At 37.0% G+C, this 25,264-nt stretch overlaps 1 protein-coding gene across 1 annotated transcript in view; it reads right to left on the bottom strand.

Moving 5' to 3' along the window:
- Window positions 1–24,773, bottom strand: part of LOC148022869 (pentatricopeptide repeat-containing protein At3g53360, mitochondrial-like) — a 28,250-nt gene extending 3,477 nt beyond the window's left edge. The window contains exons 1-2 of the mRNA XM_087695268.1: window positions 21,977–24,773; window positions 21,632–21,776 (exon numbers count right to left, since the gene is read on the bottom strand). Coding sequence (XP_087551394.1) covers window positions 21,632–21,776; window positions 21,977–24,576 — 2,745 coding nt within the window. The 5' untranslated portion in view covers window positions 24,577–24,773. The remainder of the gene's footprint in view (window positions 1–21,631; window positions 21,777–21,976) is intronic.
- Between the last annotated feature and the right edge of the window lie 491 nt (window positions 24,774–25,264).

Here is a 25,264-nt window from a genome sequence, read left to right as displayed (position 1 = left end):
TCACTCTTAAACATAGCAAGATTAAAACCTTGCACCGATCGATTCTCAACATCTCTGCTTTCGCTTCAAGCTCTTCATCTATACATGCATCATCTTCTCCCTTTTTCTCCTACAGTTGAAGAAGAATCTTCCATATATTGAAGAGACACAAAAAATCCTATGTCTTTTTGGATCAAAAGACTCTGTTGTTGATCTCTATGATAAGGGCAGTTTATTTATGCTTTCTAATTTCCTCATCAATAAGATTTCACATGATAAGAAAAGTTGTCCTAGGAGCATTGGTTGTTTGAATCACATCATTAAAACAAACAGAATTGTCAGTTATAAGACTCTCTACATGTTCAGCATAATATTCATCATATATTTGAAGTTTATTTTCAATATCTCCCTAGAGCTCTTGCAAATCAAAATGAACATTTAGCATATTCTTAACGTAGATAGACTTGGATGAGTTTCCTATCTTGCATAGAAAATCCAAGAGTCTATCACCATTTGTGTCCTCCAATTCGTCATATTCCATTCCTTCAAAAGAACGCTTCCTTTTTTACATTCTAACCCTGCAACAACTTGCAACTATAAATGAAAACATTGAAAGAAGAAAAAAGAGCCCTACCTAGTCTTATGAAATGTGAAAATAACATGGTGGAAACCTTTAAACTTGACAATGAATAGTGTTTCACAAGACATTGAGTGAAAAAATAGAGTTGAAAATGGTTTGTCGAGTGAAGTGTGAGATAGAGCATAAGGAGGAGAAATAAACAAACCTAGACTTGCATTTCATTAGACCAAAACATTAAAGTTGTGTATTATGCCCCTTGTCAAATGAAACATGAAATAAAGGGATAAAGGATGATTCCTTAGTAAGAAACTTGCATTTCACAAGACACCAAGTAAAAAAATAGAGTTCAAAATTGTTTGTTACATGTTTTGATGTGTTGATGTTGTGGAGGACTAGATGCCATGATATTGTGCTTTTTGTTGCAATGGTTTATGGAGATATAGGAGAGACCTACCATGAAATGAAAAGACTTTGTTAAAGCATGGTGGAGATAGAAGAATATCATGCAAGAAAATAGTAAGCTTATGTGAGATCTTGCTTTTTAAAAAACATATTCAATAATAGAGCTATTATTTTTTGGAACTTGTGTCAAAAATGTCATTTATTGAGCAATAAAGGGATATTCTTTTTTCTTATTTTTTGAAGGCATCCCCTCACACGTGGGGCTATTTTCGAAGTGTAAGAAGGGGGTTACACGACCACACATGTAATTAAATGCCACTTTAATAAATCTTCTCGACATGCTTTTCTTTAAACTCAAGATAGATTTCACCATTTCATTCAAGTTTTTGAGTCAAACCCCATCTTATTACTTCTAAGGTTCATTTAAAAGTAAAAAAACTTCTCCATTTAACTCCATCCACGAAAAGTCTTCTGCTCTTCGACCCTCCAAAGCATCAAATTTGGCAACACAAGGTACGAGTCAAATAACCCTCAACTTTTTGATTCTTTGTAGTCCTTTCATCTACCCTCAAATAAATTAAAGTTTAAAACACTTACATGTTTTTGGCAAATAGAAGGTATGGGCCAAATAACCCTAAACTTTTTGATTCTATATTGTTCTTTCATCTACCTAAGTCAAGTCAATTGTATTTTAAAATACTTACATATTTTTCCTGTCAACATTTTCAAAAATTTGGATATATATGTTGATGTCATATGAAATGCAAAATGAGGTTTTGTCTCTTCCCTTATGGGCACCATCTTGCATTTTATATGTCACATGAATAAGTTTGCTAAAACATTCATATGAAACATGATAAACCTTTTGGGTCCCCCTCCTAGCATGCTTTTTGTATTTTAAAAGTTGTTTTGAAGAACCTTGGATTTTGTGGGTGAGTTTTGAAATTTCCTACCATTCAAGTTGATAAATGATAGACTATGTCATATGGAATGCCAATGAGTGTGTCTTTATCTTCTGTACATGATTCTTTTCACATTTCCTATGTTAATTCTAGACATTTTTCATTACATAATATATTATTGGATTTTTTGGTTATTATAGTTTGTGAAAATGGCTATGGCTAGAACAAAAGCTATTGCAAGAAAGTAGAAAGTAGATCCCTTGTAAATTAGTCAAAAGATTTATCAAGCCTCCATGCCATCTAAGCCACTGACAAAGCCTAAGAACACTAGAGAATTTGAGAATTTTCATGCACTTTGGGAATTCCCAATACCTTTATTATTTAACCACATGGTCAAATCTTGTTGTCTTACTTAAAGGTGGAGTCTATCCTAAATGCTATATAAGCTACCTTTCCAAATCCCACTTTCAAATATGGATCAAAATTTAGCCATGTGGTCAAATATTTATCACTTATTTAAAATTGGGACTTTAAATTTTTTCTAAATTCTCTAATATGGTGTTTAAGAGAAGATTTTCACAAGGTGTGAGATGTTTGAGAGAGATTAGAAGCCATTGAGTGCTCTCAGCAATACGTTTCCAAAACTACCATTCCAAAGACTTGTTACGAAGATTTGTAATAATCATAGTCTCAACAGATTCAAGTGGACAAGTAGTGTTCTCAACTACATCCAAAAGGCTACAAAGTAAACTTTAATTTAGTTTCTCCATGATGCTTACATCTGTGCTTCCCATCACATGCACATAGGTTGATATTCATGGACAAGAGCATGATCATCCTAAGAAGGTTAAGATATAGATTCTTGAAGATTCTCGAGAGCCTGTTCCTTTTATTGATGTAAAGACATACAACATTCTACATGGGCCATCATATAGGAGGAAAAAGGCAGACACAAGTCCTAGAATTAAGGATATCACACATGAGAGAGATAGGAGACTGCATGAGAAGAAGAAAAAAGTTACAAAAGAACAGGTAGAGAAATGGAGAAAGAGAAATAAATCAAAAGGAAAAGAAGCAGATCAACTAGAAGCATTAGAAGATGAGCTCTCTAACATGCTTGAAAGGGTCAATCTAGAAGGTTTCAATCTATATTGTTTTTACCTTTTGAAGTTCACTGCAATGCTTCTGGGGATTGCATTGGAGCTGTGCTTAACCAAGAGCATCATGCAGTAGCATTTGAGAGTCGACGCCTCAAGGATTGTGAGCTACATGCTCTAGTATATGAGAAAGAGCTTTTGGCGGTGGTACATGCTTTTCAAGTATGGAGACACTATTTACTCGGTGCAAATTTTGTTATTAAAACAGATCACCAAAGTCTAAGATACTTCCTCACTCAGAAGAAGCTCTTAGAGAAACAAATGCGTTGGGCAAATTTCTTATCTATGTCCTGGAACTAAGAATGTGGTAGCAAATGCTCTATCATGGAGACCTTGAGTGAATGCAATCACAACTGTTTACCATAACGAGTTCATGGATTCACCCAAAATGTATGCAACTGATTCGAACTTCTCAACCATATGGGATCTCAGTCGATTACACCTTACTCTATTCGAGATGGTTATTTGTATCATTATCAAGCAATTTGTGTAGCATTACCATTGCAACACAATGTAATGGATGAATCACATGCATCTCCATATACTGGACATAGGGGTATTTTGCCCACTACTCAAGCATTGAAAATATATTTCTTTTGGCCCACTCTTAGAGATGACATTGAAAGATATGTCCATGAGTGCAAGATATGCCAAAAAGTAAAGTATGACACGCATAAACCACCTGGTCTATTGAAGCCATTACCTATTCCCAATAAGCTGTGGGAAATAATAGCCATGGACTTTATCATGGAGCTTCCTCGCACATAAGCATGCAACGATGCAATCTGGACTATCATTGATAGATTCAGTAAGCAAGCACACTTTATACCTGTGCGAAAGACAATCAAAGCCGATCATATGGCTAAGCTATTCATTGCTCATATTTTCAAGCATCATGGCATGCCTAAGTCCATTATAAGTGATCGAGATCCCTACATAACTAGCCTCTTTTGGCAAGCTCTCTTCGAGAACCTCAGAACTCAGTAAATGTTTTCATCCTCTTATCATCCTCAAATGCATGGGCAGAGTGAAAGTGCTAATTCTATTGTTCTGGACCTTTTGAAATCCTATGTCTCTGATAATCAAAGAGAATGGGAAAAGTATTTACATTTAGTAGAGTTTGCATATAATAACATGGTGCACTCTAGTATTGGTAAGGCATCCTTTGAGATCATCTATGGTAAGCCTCATTTACCACCCATTCTTCTTACGAAGGATAAGATCTTTGCAGGCAGATGAGTTTTTAGAGACATCGATACAGCTTTCACTCAAGTAAAAGCTGCTATCCAAAGGACACAAGAGAAGCATAAACGCGAAGCTGATAAGCATCGTTGTAAGTTAGATCTCAAGTTGGGACAGTATGTTCTTCTTAAGTTTGAGAAGGCTTGCTTGAAGAAGCAGAAATGTCAAAAGGGTAAAGTGGTTAAGCTTTCTAATCGCTATTATGACCCTTTCAAGGTCACAGATAAGATAAAAAATGTGACTTTTTGTTTGGATCTATCAAGTCATTGGAACATTCATAATGCTTTCCATATAAGTTTGCTACGTCCCTATATTGGAGAACCTCCAATGGAACCAAACAAGGAAGATTTACCTGACATAGAAGAAATAGAAGAGTTCCTTGTGCCCGAAAGAATTTTATACCATTAGGACAATACTCTAAGGTCATGTAAGGTATTACGGAAGTATCTGGTTAAGTTTAAGAATTATCCCCCATTGGACGCTCAGTTTATGTCAACTGTTTAGAAGCCAGAGGGACTAAATTGATTGCTTATTACACATTCTCTATTTAGTAAATTTATGTCAATAAATTAATGACCCACTTTTCTTTAAGTGATGATGATGATCTAGCATAGCCATGAGACTATTTAGAGACCAATAATCCTAGTGCATCACTTAATGGGGTGATCAGAGCATTGTAACGAGGATATCTGGTATAGGTAGTACAAGTTATGAAGGGGGAAGGAAGTGTCTGCCAAGTGTAAGAGTATACACAAGAACCAAGGAGTTACAGATAAATGAAGATGGATTGAGTTCTAAGAAGAGGAAGTGCATTAGCATTGTGCATATGTATTTATGTGTGCATTCGAGGATGCATGGGAATGTTTACTTGTGTGTAATGAGCATTGCATTCATTTGGGGTCATCGTCTCCCTTACAAGTGAAGGTTTAAGGTCTTTTCTCTCTTAATGAATTAAGGAGATAAGTAATTCTTTCACTAAGAAAGACGAAAGAGGTAATTCTCTCACTAAGAAAGACGAGAGATGTGATCATCTGGAAGTGAGGAGAGAAGTGATTTTCCCTTTCTAAGGTCTAAGATGACACAAGCTTTTGTGTGGAAGTCAATCTTAAGGTTGAGGCCCAAGGCAATCTAATGAACTCTCCTTATCTATGGCTCAAGGTGGTTGCATGGACCATAAGTTGAGAGTAGAGTTTTAAAAACTACTTTTCTTAAAATAGACATGGTGAATCCATTTTTAAAATATCTTGTGATAGAAAGCTGATCTCTAAAAATGGCCCAGGCGGGTTATCAAACACAACAAGATCTACAACTTTTGTGTTGGACGTTTTTCCATCTGAGCAACGCACAGAGAGATATTCCAAAATTGGTGCTGCAGAGTAGGTCTTGGAACAACCACATCTTGCATGAAGATCAACCTTTCCAATCTTGGCACTCAAGTCTCTCTCCAAGAAGAGAAGCTCTTGGAACCTATAAAAAGGAAGGCTCTCCTTGGGTATGGAGGAGGTGAAGGAAGCATCACTTTGCATGCAACCAAGAGGAGAAGAGAAGGAGCAAGTGCTATGGAAGCTCTACTGAAATCAAGTTCCAAGAGAAGAAGAGAAGGTGCAAGTGCTGCGGAAGCTTTGTTGAAATCAATTTTCAAGAGGAGATCCCTCCACATATTGTGTAGGAGAAAAGGTGCAAGTGCTGCAGAAGCTCTGCTGAAATCAAGCTCCAAGAGGAGAGCCCTACATATATTATGTAGAAGAGAAGGAGAGACTCAAGAAGGATCAAAAGGTGCTAACTTCCAAGTTGTGCAAGTGTTAGCCGGTTGTATACCGTGCAAGGAACCGTGATCTTGTTCCCCAAGATCTACAAGTTAAGAATTGGTTTATGTGTAACAGAGGAGCTTGCTCCTTGTTAATAATATAACTCCACAAGGGAGGGGACTGGCCCATCATCCAGTCCCTAGTGTCTTGTCAATCTCTCTCTCTCTCTCTCTCTCTCTCTCTCTCTCTCTCTCTCTCTCTCTCTCTCTCTCTCTACATCTTTCTTTTTCTTTCATCTATTCTCTCTCTGCGTCAGCATAATATTCACCATATATCTTTTAAGTATATAAAAAGGTCGAGGGTGTATCTCGGATCTTATAACTCCATCTGTTGTAATAAAAGAAGAGGATGTAATTTTGATAGCAACTATGTATATACAAGCAACAGAGTCCTAATCTATCTTACGAATTATCTTACCTTGATTGACAAATTGTAAGACATGATCATATTCCAGTCTCTTACCTGACAGCTTAACCTTTGATGTTCTTATCTCAACATTGAAAAAGAAATCATCATTTACATTAATAGACATAAACAAAGTAATCTTACTTAACCTACTTGAGGTTTAATACTCTCATTATCTCAGAAAATATTTTACATCTATAGATCTCATTGGTGTTAGACTTAGCAAAGACCACGCAAGGCTTGTAAAATTAGGCAAAGAAAGTAGGGATATTGCTTTCCAATAGTCATATTGCATAGGGATAATACAAGAATATCCATTAAAAAATATTTAATTCTCTACGAGCTATGTTTTTCTCTTACCTTTGTACATTTATTCTCTAATCAAACCATATATAACATCAATAATAGACTCGACTAGTTACCATGCCTCAAGATTATAATGATAGACATCTACAAATTAAAAAAAAAATTATCATAATAAAATAGAATACCAAGTTTTAAAAAGAAAAGCATTGAGATCAAATACTTACAACTTGGTTTATGCAATGGATTTGAAGCTCCATGTTCCAAATGCAACTCCGTGTGCATAGACACATGTTGTACTAAAATCTCTTTTATGCTATTCTTGTTTGCTCCAAGTTTGAAATCTTTGATCCTAGCCTTCCAAGCACAAATGAAGAGCTCCCACACCTTTTTTTTTTTCTTATGTTTCACTTTTTATATGGTAATCTAGCTAGCTACTTTTGCTACCAATTTCCATCTATTTGAAATTAATTAAATATAGATATAGATGTAATTTCATAGCATGGATGCCTTATTGAAGGTCAAATTTGTGTATCCATGTGATAAAGAGAGGGGAGAGAGAGCAAAACAAGCTACTACGAAGGAAGGAAAGAGAAGATAAGAATAAAACAAAGGAGGGAAAAACTATGAATATAAGCTTTTTGGTAACTTGAATGTAGGTTCAATTGTCATTGTCATACACTCCTAACTATGCCATAAAGTAAAGTGATCGAGATCCTATGTTATTAATGTAAGGATATCATAATCACAATCATGAGATGTTGACAATAGATATTCATAATAAAAATTCGTAGTAATATTGTATTTAACTCACCTCCCATAATCCATAAATCAATGCCTAGAAAACTAACACTTACAATCCAAAAAGTAGTGCAAGCTCTAATCTTGATGCATACATATCGATGATTCCATTACAAAACTCCCAAGTTTAAGCCTATTGGAGGTAAAAGTGACTGTGCATAGCTGCCCATTACTGTCACTTTATTCTTTATTCTTTCAATGACTATTGAATAAGGAAATGTTAGTCATACATTGTGACTATTGGAGCTGCCACATATTGTATATCTCTCTCTCTTTTACTTTCTTGCTCCATCCGCCATAGCTCTTGCTTCCATTTGTGTGCTTCCACTCGTGCTCTACCTTTCAACTAGTATTAGAACTTAGGCTCGAGGAGCTTCACTGATCGTTTTCTTTCATTCTTGAAGAAGCTTCAGCTCAAGGTTTCATGATAACCATTGCTTTTTCCTCTCAAAGTATGTATTGAGTCTTCCCTTCTCCTAGCTTGTTCCAACTTACCCCGGCTTGTCGAGGAGCCTCTTAGAGCTTGGCTAAGCCACCTTGTTGAGTGCTTATTGAGCTAAAAAGTAGTCATTGTATCATTTTGAGTGGATATAGAGCATACTGCAGAAGTCATGGACAGCTATGGTAGTTTGACAACACTTTCATATTTTGGCCATAACTTTTGCATACAATATCGGATCTCGGTGTTGTATAGATAGAAATGAAGAGTGTGATGAGAACTGCTGATCTAAGCACTCAAAAAAGTTGATTCTATGCAATTTTTAGTTCTCTATTTACATATAATAGAATAGTTTTAGTTTGGACAACAATCATTTTATTGGTTTATGCTCTACTGATGCTTATGGAAAATGTTTGCAATGCTTGGATGATGCATTGATGTTGCCAAAAGGAGTTTGGACTGATTAGAGCTTGATTAACTCACTCATTGAAGTGTTTATTGCTATAATAATAGTTTAGATAGCAAGCATACAATATTGAACTTCATGCTTTGAATGCCTATTGTGCCTATATAGTATTTCAAGTATACTACCATATATATGGTGATATCTAACATTGATGTATAAGCCTAGATATGGTTATGACACGCTTTGGCACTTGGATTTGAGATATATTTGATATACTTGGACTTTTATAAGTTTCTTTGAGCTTCCATACCACTTACAAGTATTGAAGCTTCATTAGACTCTTATGCTCTCGAATGTATTTATGATGTTCTTGGGCTTTTTGAATGCTTTGATGTATATATCTTGAGCTTCCCTTCCTCACTTTGCATTCTAGATTTGCTTCTAGTGGGTGACATTTGTACTTACTTGGCAGAGCTTGGTTCTTCGAGACAATGAGACTCTCGGTTCATGTATATACTCTCTTGTATGCTATTGGATGCAATTACCTTTGATTATGGGTTGATTTGATCTCATATGCTTTGGACACCGACACTTACCTCTGTCAGTAGTTTGTCGGTGATGTATACATGCATCTTGGTTATGTACTAAGTGCCATTGCTCCTTTCTTAGTCAATTGTGCATTTGACTAATCTCTATAGCTACTCTGAAGATATTTTTCATGCATGATATATATGCTTATGGGATATATGGTTTACTGACACTTTGAGTTCATAGTGACATTCTTTGGTACCGGTGGTCTATGCTCGGTTACTGCTAGTTGCATTCTTTGTATCCCGGTTTCTACCTAGATATCCTTAGCAATGGAAGCTTGCTTTATTGGATATTCGCCCACAATTGGATTGACATATACTACTGTCTTTACTTTAACATTATTGTAATTACAAATTTTAACATTCTTTTGGAGAGTAGATAGTTTGTTTTGGCACTCTATTGATTGCACTTTGTGGACAGCTATATTCTTGCCCTTTTGGATTATTTGTCTTTCAATATTGAAAGCTTGATGGCAATAATTTTCAATGTTGAAAGATGCAAATATGGCAAGTCTTGGTGTAGAAGAGATAGTTTAAACCATTGAAATTAGAGAATATAAAGCCTAAGCTTTATGATGTAGCGGATTGGGAAGAACTTGATGAGCTATGTAAGTCCACTAGAATTCTCTCCTTATCAAAGCAGGTGTATTTTAATGTCATTGACACTGAGGGTGGTGCCTATGCATTATGAAAAAATATTTGTGCTTTTTATGTCAAGCGAAGTCATGCATCTCAAGTGTACTGGCTAAATAAGCTTGTGGACCTTCACATGAATGAGAGTATGGCTATATCTACTAATTTCAATGAGTTTCATTCCATTTTCGGCTAGCTTGACTTGCAGGGCATTCAATTTGAAGATAATAATACGTATTTTTTCTTGCTTGCATGGAGTACTTTTCATACTACTCTGAGGGTGGTTTTGAATGTCATGATGTAGAGAGTGCTCTACTAATAGAAGAGGTATATAGGAAGAACATTAATGCAGCCCATACTTCTTATGCATTGATTGTTGGAGACACAAATGATGATAATGGCAATAATAACCATGGTAGAGACTCACAACCCAACAGAAGCAAGTCTTAGTCTCGTGGGCAATCTCGCAATAACTTCCACGATGTGTGTGTATATATATCCAAAAAAATTATTTGCTTGCCTAAATATGCATTTATTCTTCCCCTAAAAGCACTTCCAAGCATATTCATTTTGGCATTTAATAACCAAATAGGCATACCGTAAGCTAGAGTAGACCACACTAGAGCTTGAAAAGTGTGAAGAACAAACCACACTTTTCAAGCTTGCAAGGGCTTGTGGGATGGGAGGACTCAAAGATCAAAATTCGAGGGCATAGAAATAATTTATGGAATCCCCTTCAAAGTCATTTTTGAAAGGGACTATTCCTATTTCCATAAGCTTGAGGAATGAGGGCCCAAAAGTTCATGGGTGCCCTAAATTTGTGATGCCGCTCTTTTGTGCATAGGAAGAAAAGCATAGTAGGAATCCTATTTTATGATGGAGGGGTGTTTCCGTGCATGCATATAAGTATTACATATGTTACACACACACACACACACACGCATGCACGTACACACACACATAACCCACCATCACACTTAGCAAGTTATATTTTCTGAACACACCTTTATACATCATGGATTAGTGTGTCCTAAAAACTCACCTAAGTAGGCACATAGTTGGAAAAGCTCGCCTAAAGAAGCTTGCAAAAAAAACACTCCTCCAGGTGACTAAACTGCACTACAAACCTTGGGAAGCTAAGAGTAAACAAGTATTAGAAAACATAATGACAATGCTAAAAGATAGAAACCGTGAAGCCATTGTACCATGGCACATGGCACCACATAGATAACACTGAGAACTTGTAGGCCAGATGTCAGATGTCAGAATTATCCCCCATTGGACGCTCAGTTTATGTCAACTGTTTAGAAGCCAGAGGGACTAAATTGATTGCTTATTACACATTCTCTATTTAGTAAATTTATGTCAATAAATTAATGACCCACTTTTCTTTAAGTGATGATGATGATCTAGCATAGCCATGAGACTATTTAGAGACCAATAATCCTAGTGCATCACTTAATGGGGTGATCAGAGCATTGTAACGAGGATATCTGGTATAGGTAGTACAAGTTATGAAGGTGGAAGGAAGTGTCTGCCAAGTGTAAGAGTATACACAAGAACCAAGGAGTTACAGATAAATGAAGATGGATTGAGTTCTAAGAAGAGGAAGTGCATTAGCATTGTGCATATGTATTTATGTGTGCATTCGAGGATGCATGGGAATGTTTACTTGTGTGTAATGAGCATTGCATTCATTTGGGGTCATCGTCTCCCTTACAAGTGAAGGTTTAAGGTCTTTTCTCTCTTAATGAATTAAGGAGATAAGTAATTCTTTCACTAAGAAAGACGAAAGAGGTAGTTCCCCAAGATCTACAAGTTAAGAATTGGTTTATGTGGAACAGAGGAGCTTGCTCCTTGTTAATAATATAACTCCACAAGGGAGGGGACTGGCCCATCATCCAGTCCCTAGTGTCTTGTGAATCTCTCTCTCTCTCTCTCTCTCTCTCTCTCTCTCTCTCTCTCTCTCTCTCTCTCTCTCTCTCTCTCTCTCTCTCTCTCTCTTACTCTCTCTCTCTCTCTCTCTACATCTTTCTTTTTCTTTCATCTATTCTCTCTCTGCGTCAGCATAATATTCACCATATATCTTTTAAGTATATAAAAAGGTCGAGGGTGTATCTCGGATCTTATAACTCCATCTGTTGTAATAAAAGAAGAGGATGTAATTTTGATAGCAACTATGTATATACAAGCAACAGAGTCCTAATCTATCTTACGAATTATCTTACCTTGATTGACAAATTGTAAGACATGATCATATTCCAGTCTCTTACCTGACAGCTTAACCTTTGATGTTCTTATCTCAACATTGAAAAAGAAATCATCATTTACATTAATAGACATAAACAAAGTAATCTTACTTAACCTACTTGAGGTTTAATACTCTCATTATCTCAGAAAATATTTTACATCTATAGATCTCATTGGTGTTAGACTTAGCAAAGACCACGCAAGGCTTGTAAAATTAGGCAAAGAAAGTAGGGATATTGCTTTCCAATAGTCATATTGCATAGGGATAATACAAGAATATCCATTAAAAAATATTTAATTCTCTACGAGCTATGTTTTTCTCTTACCTTTGTACATTTATTCTCTAATCAAACCATATATAACATCAATAATAGACTCGACTAGTTACCATGCCTCAAGATTATAATGATAGACATCTACAAATTAAAAAAAAAATTATCATAATAAAATAGAATACCAAGTTTTAAAAAGAAAAGCATCGAGATCAAATACTTACAACTTGGTTTATGCAATGGATTTGAAGCTCCATGTTCCAAATGCAACTCCGTGTGCATAGACACATGTTGTACTAAAATCTCTTTTATGCTATTCTTGTTTGCTCCAAGTTTGAAATCTTTGATCCTAGCCTTCCAAGCACAAATGAAGAGCTCCCACACCTTTTTTTTTTCTTATGTTTCACTTTTTATATGGTAATCTAGCTAGCTACTTTTGCTACCAATTTCCATCTATTTGAAATTAATTAAATATAGATATAGATGTAATTTCATAGCATGGATGCCTTATTGAAGGTCAAATTTGTGTATCCATGTGATAAAGAGAGGGGAGAGAGAGCAAAACAAGCTACTACGAAGGAAGGAAAGAGAAGATAAGAATAAAACAAAGGAGGGAAAAACTATGAATATAAGCTTTTTGGTAACTTGAATGTAGGTTCAATTGTCATTGTCATACACTCCTAACTATGCCATAAAGTAAAGTGATCGAGATCCTATGTTATTAATGTAAGGATATCATAATCACAATCATGAGATGTTGACAATAGATATTCATAATAAAAATTCGTAGTAATATTGTATTTAACTCACCTCCCATAATCCATAAATCAATGCCTAGAAAACTAACACTTACAATCCAAAAAGTAGTGCAAGCTCTAATCTTGATGCATACATATCGATGATTCCATTACAAAACTCCCAAGTTTAAGCCTATTGGAGGTAAAAGTGACTGTGCATAGCTGCCCATTACTGTCACTTTATTCTTTATTCTTTCAATGACTATTGAATAAGGAAATGTTAGTCATACATTGTGACTATTGGAGCTGCCACATATTGTATATCTCTCTCTCTTTTACTTTCTTGCTCCATCCGCCATAGCTCTTGCTTCCATTTGTGTGCTTCCACTCGTGCTCTACCTTTCAACTAGTATTAGAACTTAGGCTCGAGGAGCTTCACTGATCGTTTTCTTTCATTCTTGAAGAAGCTTCAGCTCAAGGTTTCATGATAACCATTGCTTTTTCCTCTCAAAGTATGTATTGAGTCTTCCCTTCTCCTAGCTTGTTCCAACTTACCCCGGCTTGTCGAGGAGCCTCTTAGAGCTTGGCTAAGCCACCTTGTTGAGTGCTTATTGAGCTAAAAAGTAGTCATTGTATCATTTTGAGTGGATATAGAGCATACTGCAGAAGTCATGGACAGCTATGGTAGTTTGACAACACTTTCATATTTTGGCCATAACTTTTGCATACAATATCGGATCTCGGTGTTGTATAGATAGAAATGAAGAGTGTGATGAGAACTGCTGATCTAAGCACTCAAAAAAGTTGATTCTATGCAATTTTTAGTTCTCTATTTACATATAATAGAATAGTTTTAGTTTGGACAACAATCATTTTATTGGTTTATGCTCTACTGATGCTTATGGAAAATGTTTGCAATGCTTGGATGATGCATTGATGTTGCCAAAAGGAGTTTGGACTGATTAGAGCTTGATTAACTCACTCATTGAAGTGTTTATTGCTATAATAATAGTTTAGATAGCAAGCATACAATATTGAACTTCATGCTTTGAATGCCTATTGTGCCTATATAGTATTTCAAGTATACTACCATATATATGGTGATATCTAACATTGATGTATAAGCCTAGATATGGTTATGACACGCTTTGGCACTTGGATTTGAGATATATTTGATATACTTGGACTTTTATAAGTTTCTTTGAGCTTCCATACCACTTACAAGTATTGAAGCTTCATTAGACTCTTATGCTCTCGAATGTATTTATGATGTTCTTGGGCTTTTTGAATGCTTTGATGTATATATCTTGAGCTTCCCTTCCTCACTTTGCATTCTAGATTTGCTTCTAGTGGGTGACATTTGTACTTACTTGGCAGAGCTTGGTTCTTCGAGACAATGAGACTCTCGGTTCATGTATATACTCTCTTGTATGCTATTGGATGCAATTACCTTTGATTATGGGTTGATTTGATCTCATATGCTTTGGACACCGACACTTACCTCTGTCAGTAGTTTGTCGGTGATGTATACATGCATCTTGGTTATGTACTAAGTGCCATTGCTCCTTTCTTAGTCAATTGTGCATTTGACTAATCTCTATAGCTACTCTGAAGATATTTTTCATGCATGATATATATGCTTATGGGATATATGGTTTACTGACACTTTGAGTTCATAGTGACATTCTTTGGTACCGGTGGTCTATGCTCGGTTACTGCTAGTTGCATTCTTTGTATCCCGGTTTCTACCTAGATATCCTTAGCAATGGAAGCTTGCTTTATTGGATATTCGCCCACAATTGGATTGACATATACTACTGTCTTTACTTTAACATTATTGTAATTACAAATTTTAACATTCTTTTGGAGAGTAGATAGTTTGTTTTGGCACTCTATTGATTGCACTTTGTGGACAGCTATATTCTTGCCCTTTTGGATTATTTGTCTTTCAATATTGAAAGCTTGATGGCAATAATTTTCAATGTTGAAAGATGCAAATATGGCAAGTCTTGGTGTAGAAGAGATAGTTTAAACCATTGAAATTAGAGAATATAAAGCCTAAGCTTTATGATGTAGCGGATTGGGAAGAACTTGATGAGCTATGTAAGTCCACTAGAATTCTCTCCTTATCAAAGCAGGTGTATTTTAATGTCATTGACACTGAGGGTGGTGCCTATGCATTATGAAAAAATATTTGTGCTTTTTATGTCAAGCGAAGTCATGCATCTCAAGTGTACTGGCTAAATAAGCTTGTGGACCTTCACATGAATGAGAGTATGGCTATATCTACTAATTTCAATGAGTTTCATTCCATTTTCGGCTAGCTTGACTTGCAGGGCATTCAATTTGAAGATAATAATACGTATTTTTTCTTGCTTGCATGGAGTACTTTTCATACTACTCTGAGGGTGGTTTTGAATGTCATGATGTAGAGAGTGCTCTACTAATAGAAGAGGTATATAGGAAGAACATTAATGCAGCCCATACTTCTTATGCATTGATTGTTGGAGACACAAATGATGATAATGGCAATAATAACCATGGTAGAGACTCACAACCCAACAGAAGCAAGTCTTAGTCTCGTGGGCAATCTCGCAATAACTTCCACGATGTGTGTGTATATATATCCAAAAAAATTATTTGCTTGCCTAAATATGCATTTATTCTTCCCCTAAAAGCACTTCCAAGCATATTCATTTTGGCATTTAATAACCAAATAGGCATACCGTAAGCTAGAGTAGACCACACTAGAGCTTGAAAAGTGTGAAGAACAAACCACACTTTTCAAGCTTGCAAGGGCTTGTGGGATGGGAGGACTCAAAGATCAAAATTCGAGGGCATAGAAATAATTTATGGAATCCCCTTCAAAGTCATTTTTGAAAGGGACTATTCCTATTTCCATAAGCTTGAGGAATGAGGGCCCAAAAGTTCATGGGTGCCCTAAATTTGTGATGCCGCTCTTTTGTGCATAGGAAGAAAAGCATAGTAGGAATCCTATTTTATGATGGAGGGGTGTTTCCGTGCATGCATATAAGTATTACATATGTTACACACACACACACACACACGCATGCACGTACACACACACATAACCCACCATCACACTTAGCAAGTTATATTTTCTGAACACACCTTTATACATCATGGATTAGTGTGTCCTAAAAACTCACCTAAGTAGGCACATAGTTGGAAAAGCTCGCCTAAAGAAGCTTGCAAAAAAAACACTCCTCCAGGTGACTAAACTGCACTACAAACCTTGGGAAGCTAAGAGTAAACAAGTATTAGAAAACATAATGACAATGCTAAAAGATAGAAACCGTGAAGCCATTGTACCATGGCACATGGCACCACATAGATAACACTGAGAACTTGTAGGCCAGATGTCAGATGTCAGAATTATCCCCCATTGGACGCTCAGTTTATGTCAACTGTTTAGAAGCCAGAGGGACTAAATTGATTGCTTATTACACATTCTCTATTTAGTAAATTTATGTCAATAAATTAATGACCCACTTTTCTTTAAGTGATGATGATGATCTAGCATAGCCATGAGACTATTTAGAGACCAATAATCCTAGTGCATCACTTAATGGGGTGATCAGAGCATTGTAACGAGGATATCTGGTATAGGTAGTACAAGTTATGAAGGTGGAAGGAAGTGTCTGCCAAGTGTAAGAGTATACACAAGAACCAAGGAGTTACAGATAAATGAAGATGGATTGAGTTCTAAGAAGAGGAAGTGCATTAGCATTGTGCATATGTATTTATGTGTGCATTCGAGGATGCATGGGAATGTTTACTTGTGTGTAATGAGCATTGCATTCATTTGGGGTCATCGTCTCCCTTACAAGTGAAGGTTTAAGGTCTTTTCTCTCTTAATGAATTAAGGAGATAAGTAATTCTTTCACTAAGAAAGACGAAAGAGGTAGTTCCCCAAGATCTACAAGTTAAGAATTGGTTTATGTGGAACAGAGGAGCTTGCTCCTTGTTAATAATATAACTCCACAAGGGAGGGGACTGGCCCATCATCCAGTCCCTAGTGTCTTGTGAATCTCTCTCTCTCTCTCTCTCTCTCTCTCTCTCTCTCTCTCTCTCTCTCTCTCTCTCTCTCTCTCTCTCTCTCTCTCTCTCTTACTCTCTCTCTCTCTCTCTCTACATCTTTCTTTTTCTTTCATCTATTCTCTCTCTGCGTCAGCATAATATTCACCATATATCTTTTAAGTATATAAAAAGGTCGAGGGTGTATCTCGGATCTTATAACTCCATCTGTTGTAATAAAAGAAGAGGATGTAATTTTGATAGCAACTATGTATATACAAGCAACAGAGTCCTAATCTATCTTACGAATTATCTTACCTTGATTGACAAATTGTAAGACATGATCATATTCCAGTCTCTTACCTGACAGCTTAACCTTTGATGTTCTTATCTCAACATTGAAAAAGAAATCATCATTTACATTAATAGACATAAACAAAGTAATCTTACTTAACCTACTTGAGGTTTAATACTCTCATTATCTCAGAAAATATTTTACATCTATAGATCTCATTGGTGTTAGACTTAGCAAAGACCACGCAAGGCTTGTAAAATTAGGCAAAGAAAGTAGGGATATTGCTTTCCAATAGTCATATTGCATAGGGATAATACAAGAATATCCATTAAAAAATATTTAATTCTCTACGAGCTATGTTTTTCTCTTACCTTTGTACATTTATTCTCTAATCAAACCATATATAACATCAATAATAGACTCGACTAGTTACCATGCCTCAAGATTATAATGATAGACATCTACAAATTAAAAAAAAAATTATCATAATAAAATAGAATACCAAGTTTTAAAAAGAAAAGCATCGAGATCAAATACTTACAACTTGGTTTATGCAATGGATTTGAAGCTCCATGTTCCAAATGCAACTCCGTGTGCATAGACACATGTTGTACTAAAATCTCTTTTATGCTATTCTTGTTTGCTCCAAGTTTGAAATCTTTGATCCTAGCCTTCCAAGCACAAATGAAGAGCTCCCACACCTTTTTTTTTTTCTTATGTTTCACTTTTTATATGGTAATCTAGCTAGCTACTTTTGCTACCAATTTCCATCTATTTGAAATTAATTAAATATAGATATAGATGTAATTTCATAGCATGGATGCCTTATTGAAGGTCAAATTTGTGTATCCATGTGATAAAGAGAGGGGAGAGAGAGCAAAACAAGCTACTACGAAGGAAGGAAAGAGAAGATAAGAATAAAACAAAGGAGGGAAAAACTATGAATATAAGCTTTTTGGTAACTTGAATGTAGGTTCAATTGTCATTGTCATACACTCCTAACTATGCCATAAAGTAAAGTGATCGAGATCCTATGTTATTAATGTAAGGATATCATAATCACAATCATGAGATGTTGACAATAGATATTCATAATAAAAATTCGTAGTAATATTGTATTTAACTCACCTCCCATAATCCATAAATCAATGCCTAGAAAACTAACACTTACAATCCAAAAAGTAGTGCAAGCTCTAATCTTGATGCATACATATCGATGATTCCATTACAAAACTCCCAAGTTTAAGCCTATTGGAGGTAAAAGTGACTGTGCATAGCTGCCCATTACTGTCACTTTATTCTTTATTCTTTCAATGACTATTGAATAAGGAAATGTTAGTCATACATTGTGACTATTGGAGCTGCCACATATTGTATATCTCTCTCTCTTTTACTTTCTTGCTCCATCCGCCATAGCTCTTGCTTCCATTTGTGTGCTTCCACTCGTGCTCTACCTTTCAACTAGTATTAGAACTTAGGCTCGAGGAGCTTCACTGATCGTTTTCTTTCATTCTTGAAGAAGCTTCAGCTCAAGGTTTCATGATAACCATTGCTTTTTCCTCTCAAAGTATGTATTGAGTCTTCCCTTCTCCTAGCTTGTTCCAACTTACCCCGGCTTGTCGAGGAGCCTCTTAGAGCTTGGCTAAGCCACCTTGTTGAGTGCTTATTGAGCTAAAAAGTAGTCATTGTATCATTTTGAGTGGATATAGAGCATACTGCAGAAGTCATGGACAGCTATGGTAGTTTGACAACACTTTCATATTTTGGCCATAACTTTTGCATACAATATCGGATCTCGGTGTTGTATAGATAGAAATGAAGAGTGTGATGAGAACTGCTGATCTAAGCACTCAAAAAAGTTGATTCTATGCAATTTTTAGTTCTCTATTTACATATAATAGAATAGTTTTAGTTTGGACAACAATCATTTTATTGGTTTATGCTCTACTGATGCTTATGGAAAATGTTTGCAATGCTTGGATGATGCATTGATGTTGCCAAAAGGAGTTTGGACTGATTAGAGCTTGATTAACTCACTCATTGAAGTGTTTATTGCTATAATAATAGTTTAGATAGCAAGCATACAATATTGAACTTCATGCTTTGAATGCCTATTGTGCCTATATAGTATTTCAAGTATACTACCATATATATGGTGATATCTAACATTGATGTATAAGCCTAGATATGGTTATGACACGCTTTGGCACTTGGATTTGAGATATATTTGATATACTTGGACTTTTATAAGTTTCTTTGAGCTTCCATACCACTTACAAGTATTGAAGCTTCATTAGACTCTTATGCTCTCGAATGTATTTATGATGTTCTTGGGCTTTTTGAATGCTTTGATGTATATATCTTGAGCTTCCCTTCCTCACTTTGCATTCTAGATTTGCTTCTAGTGGGTGACATTTGTACTTACTTGGCAGAGCTTGGTTCTTCGAGACAATGAGACTCTCGGTTCATGTATATACTCTCTTGTATGCTATTGGATGCAATTACCTTTGATTATGGGTTGATTTGATCTCATATGCTTTGGACACCGACACTTACCTCTGTCAGTAGTTTGTCGGTGATGTATACATGCATCTTGGTTATGTACTAAGTGCCATTGCTCCTTTCTTAGTCAATTGTGCATTTGACTAATCTCTATAGCTACTCTGAAGATATTTTTCATGCATGATATATATGCTTATGGGATATATGGTTTACTGACACTTTGAGTTCATAGTGACATTCTTTGGTACCGGTGGTCTATGCTCGGTTACTGCTAGTTGCATTCTTTGTATCCCGGTTTCTACCTAGATATCCTTAGCAATGGAAGCTTGCTTTATTGGATATTCGCCCACAATTGGATTGACATATACTACTGTCTTTACTTTAACATTATTGTAATTACAAATTTTAACATTCTTTTGGAGAGTAGATAGTTTGTTTTGGCACTCTATTGATTGCACTTTGTGGACAGCTATATTCTTGCCCTTTTGGATTATTTGTCTTTCAATATTGAAAGCTTGATGGCAATAATTTTCAATATTGAAAGATGCAAATATGGCAAGTCTTGGTGTAGAAGAGATAGTTTAAACCATTGAAATTAGAGAATATAAAGCCTAAGCTTTATGATGTAGCGGATTGGGAAGAACTTGATGAGCTATGTAAGTCCACTAGAATTCTCTCCTTATCAAAGCAGGTGTATTTTAATGTCATTGACACTGAGGGTGATGCCTATGCATTATGAAAAAATATTTGTGCTTTTTATGTCAAGCGAAGTCATGCATCTCAAGTGTACTGGCTAAATAAGCTTGTGGACCTTCACATGAATGAGAGTATGGCTATATCTACTAATTTCAATGAGTTTCATTCCATTTTCGGCTAGCTTGACTTGCAGGGCATTCAATTTGAAGATAACAATACGTATTTGTTCTTGCTTGCATGGAATACTTTTCATACTACTCTGAGGGTGGTTTTGAATGTCATGATGTAGAGAGTGCTCTACTAATAGAAGAGGTATATAGGAAGAACATTAATGCAGCCCATACTTCTTATGCATTGATTGTTGGAGACACAAATGATGATAATGGCAATAATAACCATGGTAGAGACTCACAACCCAACAGAAGCAAGTCTTAGTCTCGTGGGCAATCTCGCAATAACTTCCACGATGTGTGTGTATATATATCCAAAAAAATTATTTGCTTGCCTAAATATGCATTTATTCTTCCCCTAAAAGCACTTCCAAGCATATTCATTTTGGCATTTAATAACCAAATAGGCATACCGTAAGCTAGAGTAGACCACACTAGAGCTTGAAAAGTGTGAAGAACAAACCACACTTTTCAAGCTTGCAAGGGCTTGTGGGATGGGAGGACTCAAAGATCAAAATTCGAGGGCATAGAAATAATTTATGGAATCCCCTTCAAAGTCATTTTTGAAAGGGACTATTCCTATTTCCATAAGCTTGAGGAATGAGGGCCCAAAAGTTCATGGGTGCCCTAAATTTGTGATGCCGCTCTTTTGTGCATAGGAAGAAAAGCATAGTAGGAATCCTATTTTATGATGGAGGGGTGTTTCCGTGCATGCATATAAGTATTACATATGTTACACACACACACACACACACACACGCATGCACGTACACACACACATAACCCACCATCACACTTAGCAAGTTATATTTTCTGAACACACCTTTATACATCATGGATTAGTGCGTCCTAAAAACTCACCTAAGTAGGCACATAGTTGGAAAAGCTCGCCTAAAGAAGCTTGCAAAAAAAACACTCCTCCAGGTGACTAAACTGCACTACAAACCTTGGGAAGCTAAGAGTAAACAAGTATTAGAAAACATAATGACAATGCTAAAAGATAGAAACCGTGAAGCCATTGTACCATGGCACATGGCACCACATAGATAACACTGAGAACTTGTAGGCCAGATGTCAGAGCCAAGACGGCTGAAGTCAAGAGAAGGACAACTTCAAAGGAAGACTTGATACTACCTACAGTCACATACCACCAGGGGCATAGGTCATACCTGAGTTTATCCAAGTAACATGATGAGACCTATCAGCTAGAGATAAAGGTGAAGAGTATCACTCAGCTAGAGAAAGGTGAAGAGTATCACTCTATGTAAAGAAAATGTTGCAATCATTTTGCGAGAAAGGGATGGAGTTGGGGGGGGGGGGGGGGGCGGGGGGGGGCATGCTCACAAGAAGTTTAGCCAAACAATAAAACGAAATTGACTGTTTTAACATGATTTCCTTTATTCTAGAATTGAATAAGATCATGTTACCATAACTGTGATCATTCAAAAATGTTATGATTCGCATGCTCATCCCTTGAACAACATCAGAAAAACCAAAGGAAACAGAAGATATTGAATGTCGTGTAACAAAGACATCTTGTATACCCTCAACAGGCCCATGTTTGAATATAAGATCTACCTCTGGTATATAGCCTGCCTGCCTGATCTGCTGCCTAACTGCTTTCAACCTAGTATCAACAAGCTCATTTTGTGCAGAGTTTGCATCCTCTACCGAGAACTCATGAAGTCTGTCACTCAGTTGAATCCAAGCATTGGCAGGCTTTTTCCAAGCATTAGCATATTTTCTAATACCTTCCATCTTTTCAAGGTCATCCCACATTTTTGTGTCTGCATAAATTTGTGACATGAGTGTGTATCCTGCAGAATTCTCAGGATCCACTCGGACAATTTTGTCAAAGCATTCACGTGCCAAATTGACTTCACCATGTCTTCTGCAGGCAGAAAGCAAAGACATCCAACCCATAACATTAGGCAAATCTGGCATGGAATGTACTAGCTGCACTGCTTCAGATAGGCGTCCTGCACGACCAAGAAGATCAACCATGCAATTGAACTGTTCCACATTAGGAGCAATGCCATGTTCTTCCTCCATAGATTTGATCAGTGTATAGCCTTCCTCTACTTGACCTGTTTGACAACAGCTTACAAGGATCATAGTAAAGGTTGTGGGATCTGGTGTCAGTCCACATTGTCCCATCTTGTGGAGGCACTCTCTTGCCAGCCTCCAATGGCCATGCTGGGCGTACCCTGCAATCAATGCACCCCATGACACTACGTCGTGATTAGGCAACCAATCAAACACTTTCTGTGCTTCCTCGAGGCTGCCACAACTGGCATACATGTCAATAAGGGAGCTCCCAACAACCATGTCCAACTCGAGGTTATCTCTTGTTATCTGCTCATGGACTGACCTTCCCTGTTGCACAGCTCCAATGCTGCCACAGGCTTTTAGGACAGAAAGATATGTGACTCTATTTGGCTTGCTGCCATGTCCTTGCACCATTCTGTTGAAAATATCAACAGCATCAAGGCAATGATCAGCCTGAATATATCCAGCAATGAGCATGTTCCATGAGATGACATCTCGATGTGATGTGTGGTCAAAGACACTTTGAGCCTCTCTCAGACTTCCGCACTTGAGATACATATCAATAAGACCATTCGCAACTACAACATTCAACATGAAGCCACTTTTGATAGCTTGTTCATGTAAAATCCAGCCCTGCTCAATAGCTCCTTGGCCACCACAAGCCTTTAATATGCATGAGAATGTCGCTTCACTAGGCAGCATCCCTTTCTGCTCCAATTTCTCAAACAACTCAAGAGCTCGAATGTTGTAGCCTTGCTTTGCATATCCCGCGATCAGTTCATCCCATGAACCTATATCTTTACTAGGCAAACAATCAAAGACTTTCTGTGCCTCTATTACACACCCAAGACAGGCATACATGCCAATGAGACAATTGCCAAGATCCACCTCAAGATTATCTCTAATAATTAGCTCATGTACTACCCTTCCCAATCTAGGGAGGCCCAGAAGACTGCAAGCTTTCAAAATGCAGGAAAATATGATCTTATTAGCTTTCATGCCTACATGCTGCATCTGCATGCTTTCAAAAAGTTGGAGTGCAAGGAAAGGATGTCCATGCTGAACATATCCTGCCATCATAGCACCCCATGATATCTCATGGCGAGATGGAATACCTTTGAAAACTCTATGTGCCTCATCAAGATTTCCACATTTTGCATACATGTCAACAAGTGCATTACCAATCTCTGGATCCTGACAGAGTGCCTGGTTCCTGAGTTGGTCATGAATTAGCCTGCCCTGTTCTAAGCCCCTTATACACCCACAAGCCTTCAATATGCAAGTAAAGATTACTTTTGAAGGACGAATGCCCTCCTGTTGCATTTTGGTGAAAAGGTCCAGAGCAGGAAGTCCCAACCCATGCTGGACATAGCCGGCCATCATTGCACCCCATGATACTATGTTCTTGGTTGTTAACTGTTTGAACACTCTGATTGCATCTTCAAGGCTACCACACTTGCTGTAGACGTCGATAAGGGAGCTTCCAATGACTACATCCGACTGAAGCCCAGAGCTCACGATCTGCGCATGCAGCAACCGAGTCTGTACTAAGGCGCTTTCCAAACTGCAGGCCTTCAGGGCAATCAAAAATGAAGCTTTGCTAGGCTGGAAGCCCTGCAGCTGCAATTTCCCAAACAATTCCAGAGCAAGAAGGCAATGCCCATCTTGGGCATATCCTGTAATCATCACATTCCATGCCGCGACATCCCGGCAAGCAATTAGGTCGAACACGCGCTGTGCCTCATCCAAGCTTCCCCCTTTGGCGTACATGTCAATCAGAGAAGTACCAATGACGACATGTGATTCATGACCACCTTGAACAATCTGGTCATGAGCCAGCCTCCCCTGTTTTAGGCCAGTGCAGGACTTTAGATTGGAGACTAAAGCATGGAGGCTTGACTTGGAGACGCACTGGTGCATCTCTATAGACAATTTCCTTAAGGGTACATCGATGGAATGCGTACAGAGCAGCTACTGCAGATCAGTAAGATGTTGGGGTGCAGGCAATGGCAAGGCATTTACATGATCTAATGATAAGAACCTGGCTAGCTGCATAAGGGAGCTGCACCAACGCGCGCAGCCCTATTCAGCCTACTGCTGGTTTTGGTTCTGCAAGAGCTCCCATGAAACAAAACAAACATAAAATAGAAATTGGAATTCTCAAAATTCATTTTTCTATTGATAAGTCATAACTCTACTCTATAAATAAGCCATAACTCTACTCTATAAATAAGTGTTTGCGCACGCCGAAACGCTAGGTTGCTTTGTGGCAAGCGAGCACTACATGGCAATTTCACTCGACAATCTATTTCTTTTCTTTTCTCTCTTTGTTTTAAATTTATTTTATTTCTCTCTCTTTCTCACATACACACATCAAACTTCAAACTAAAAGTAACTTTCAAAATTTATAATATAGAACATGATATATACATATAATCTCTTTTATATATACACAAAGTTGGTACCAAATTAAACCTCACACAGTTTGAGGTTTAAGTCAAACTTTCCTCTCTCTCTCTCTCTCTCTCTCTCTCTCTCTCTCTCTCTATTTTTTCTCTCTTCTCACTCCTCTATCAATTTTTTCTCACTTTCCTCTCTCTCTCTCTCT

Source organism: Lygodium microphyllum, chromosome 16, assembly GCF_053477565.2.
Source record: "Lygodium microphyllum isolate KBCC chromosome 16, Lygodium_microphyllum_v1.1.10, whole genome shotgun sequence".
Classification (NCBI taxonomy): Eukaryota; Viridiplantae; Streptophyta; class Polypodiopsida; order Schizaeales; family Lygodiaceae; genus Lygodium; species Lygodium microphyllum.
This window is presented reverse-complemented; position numbering and strand designations above follow the sequence as displayed.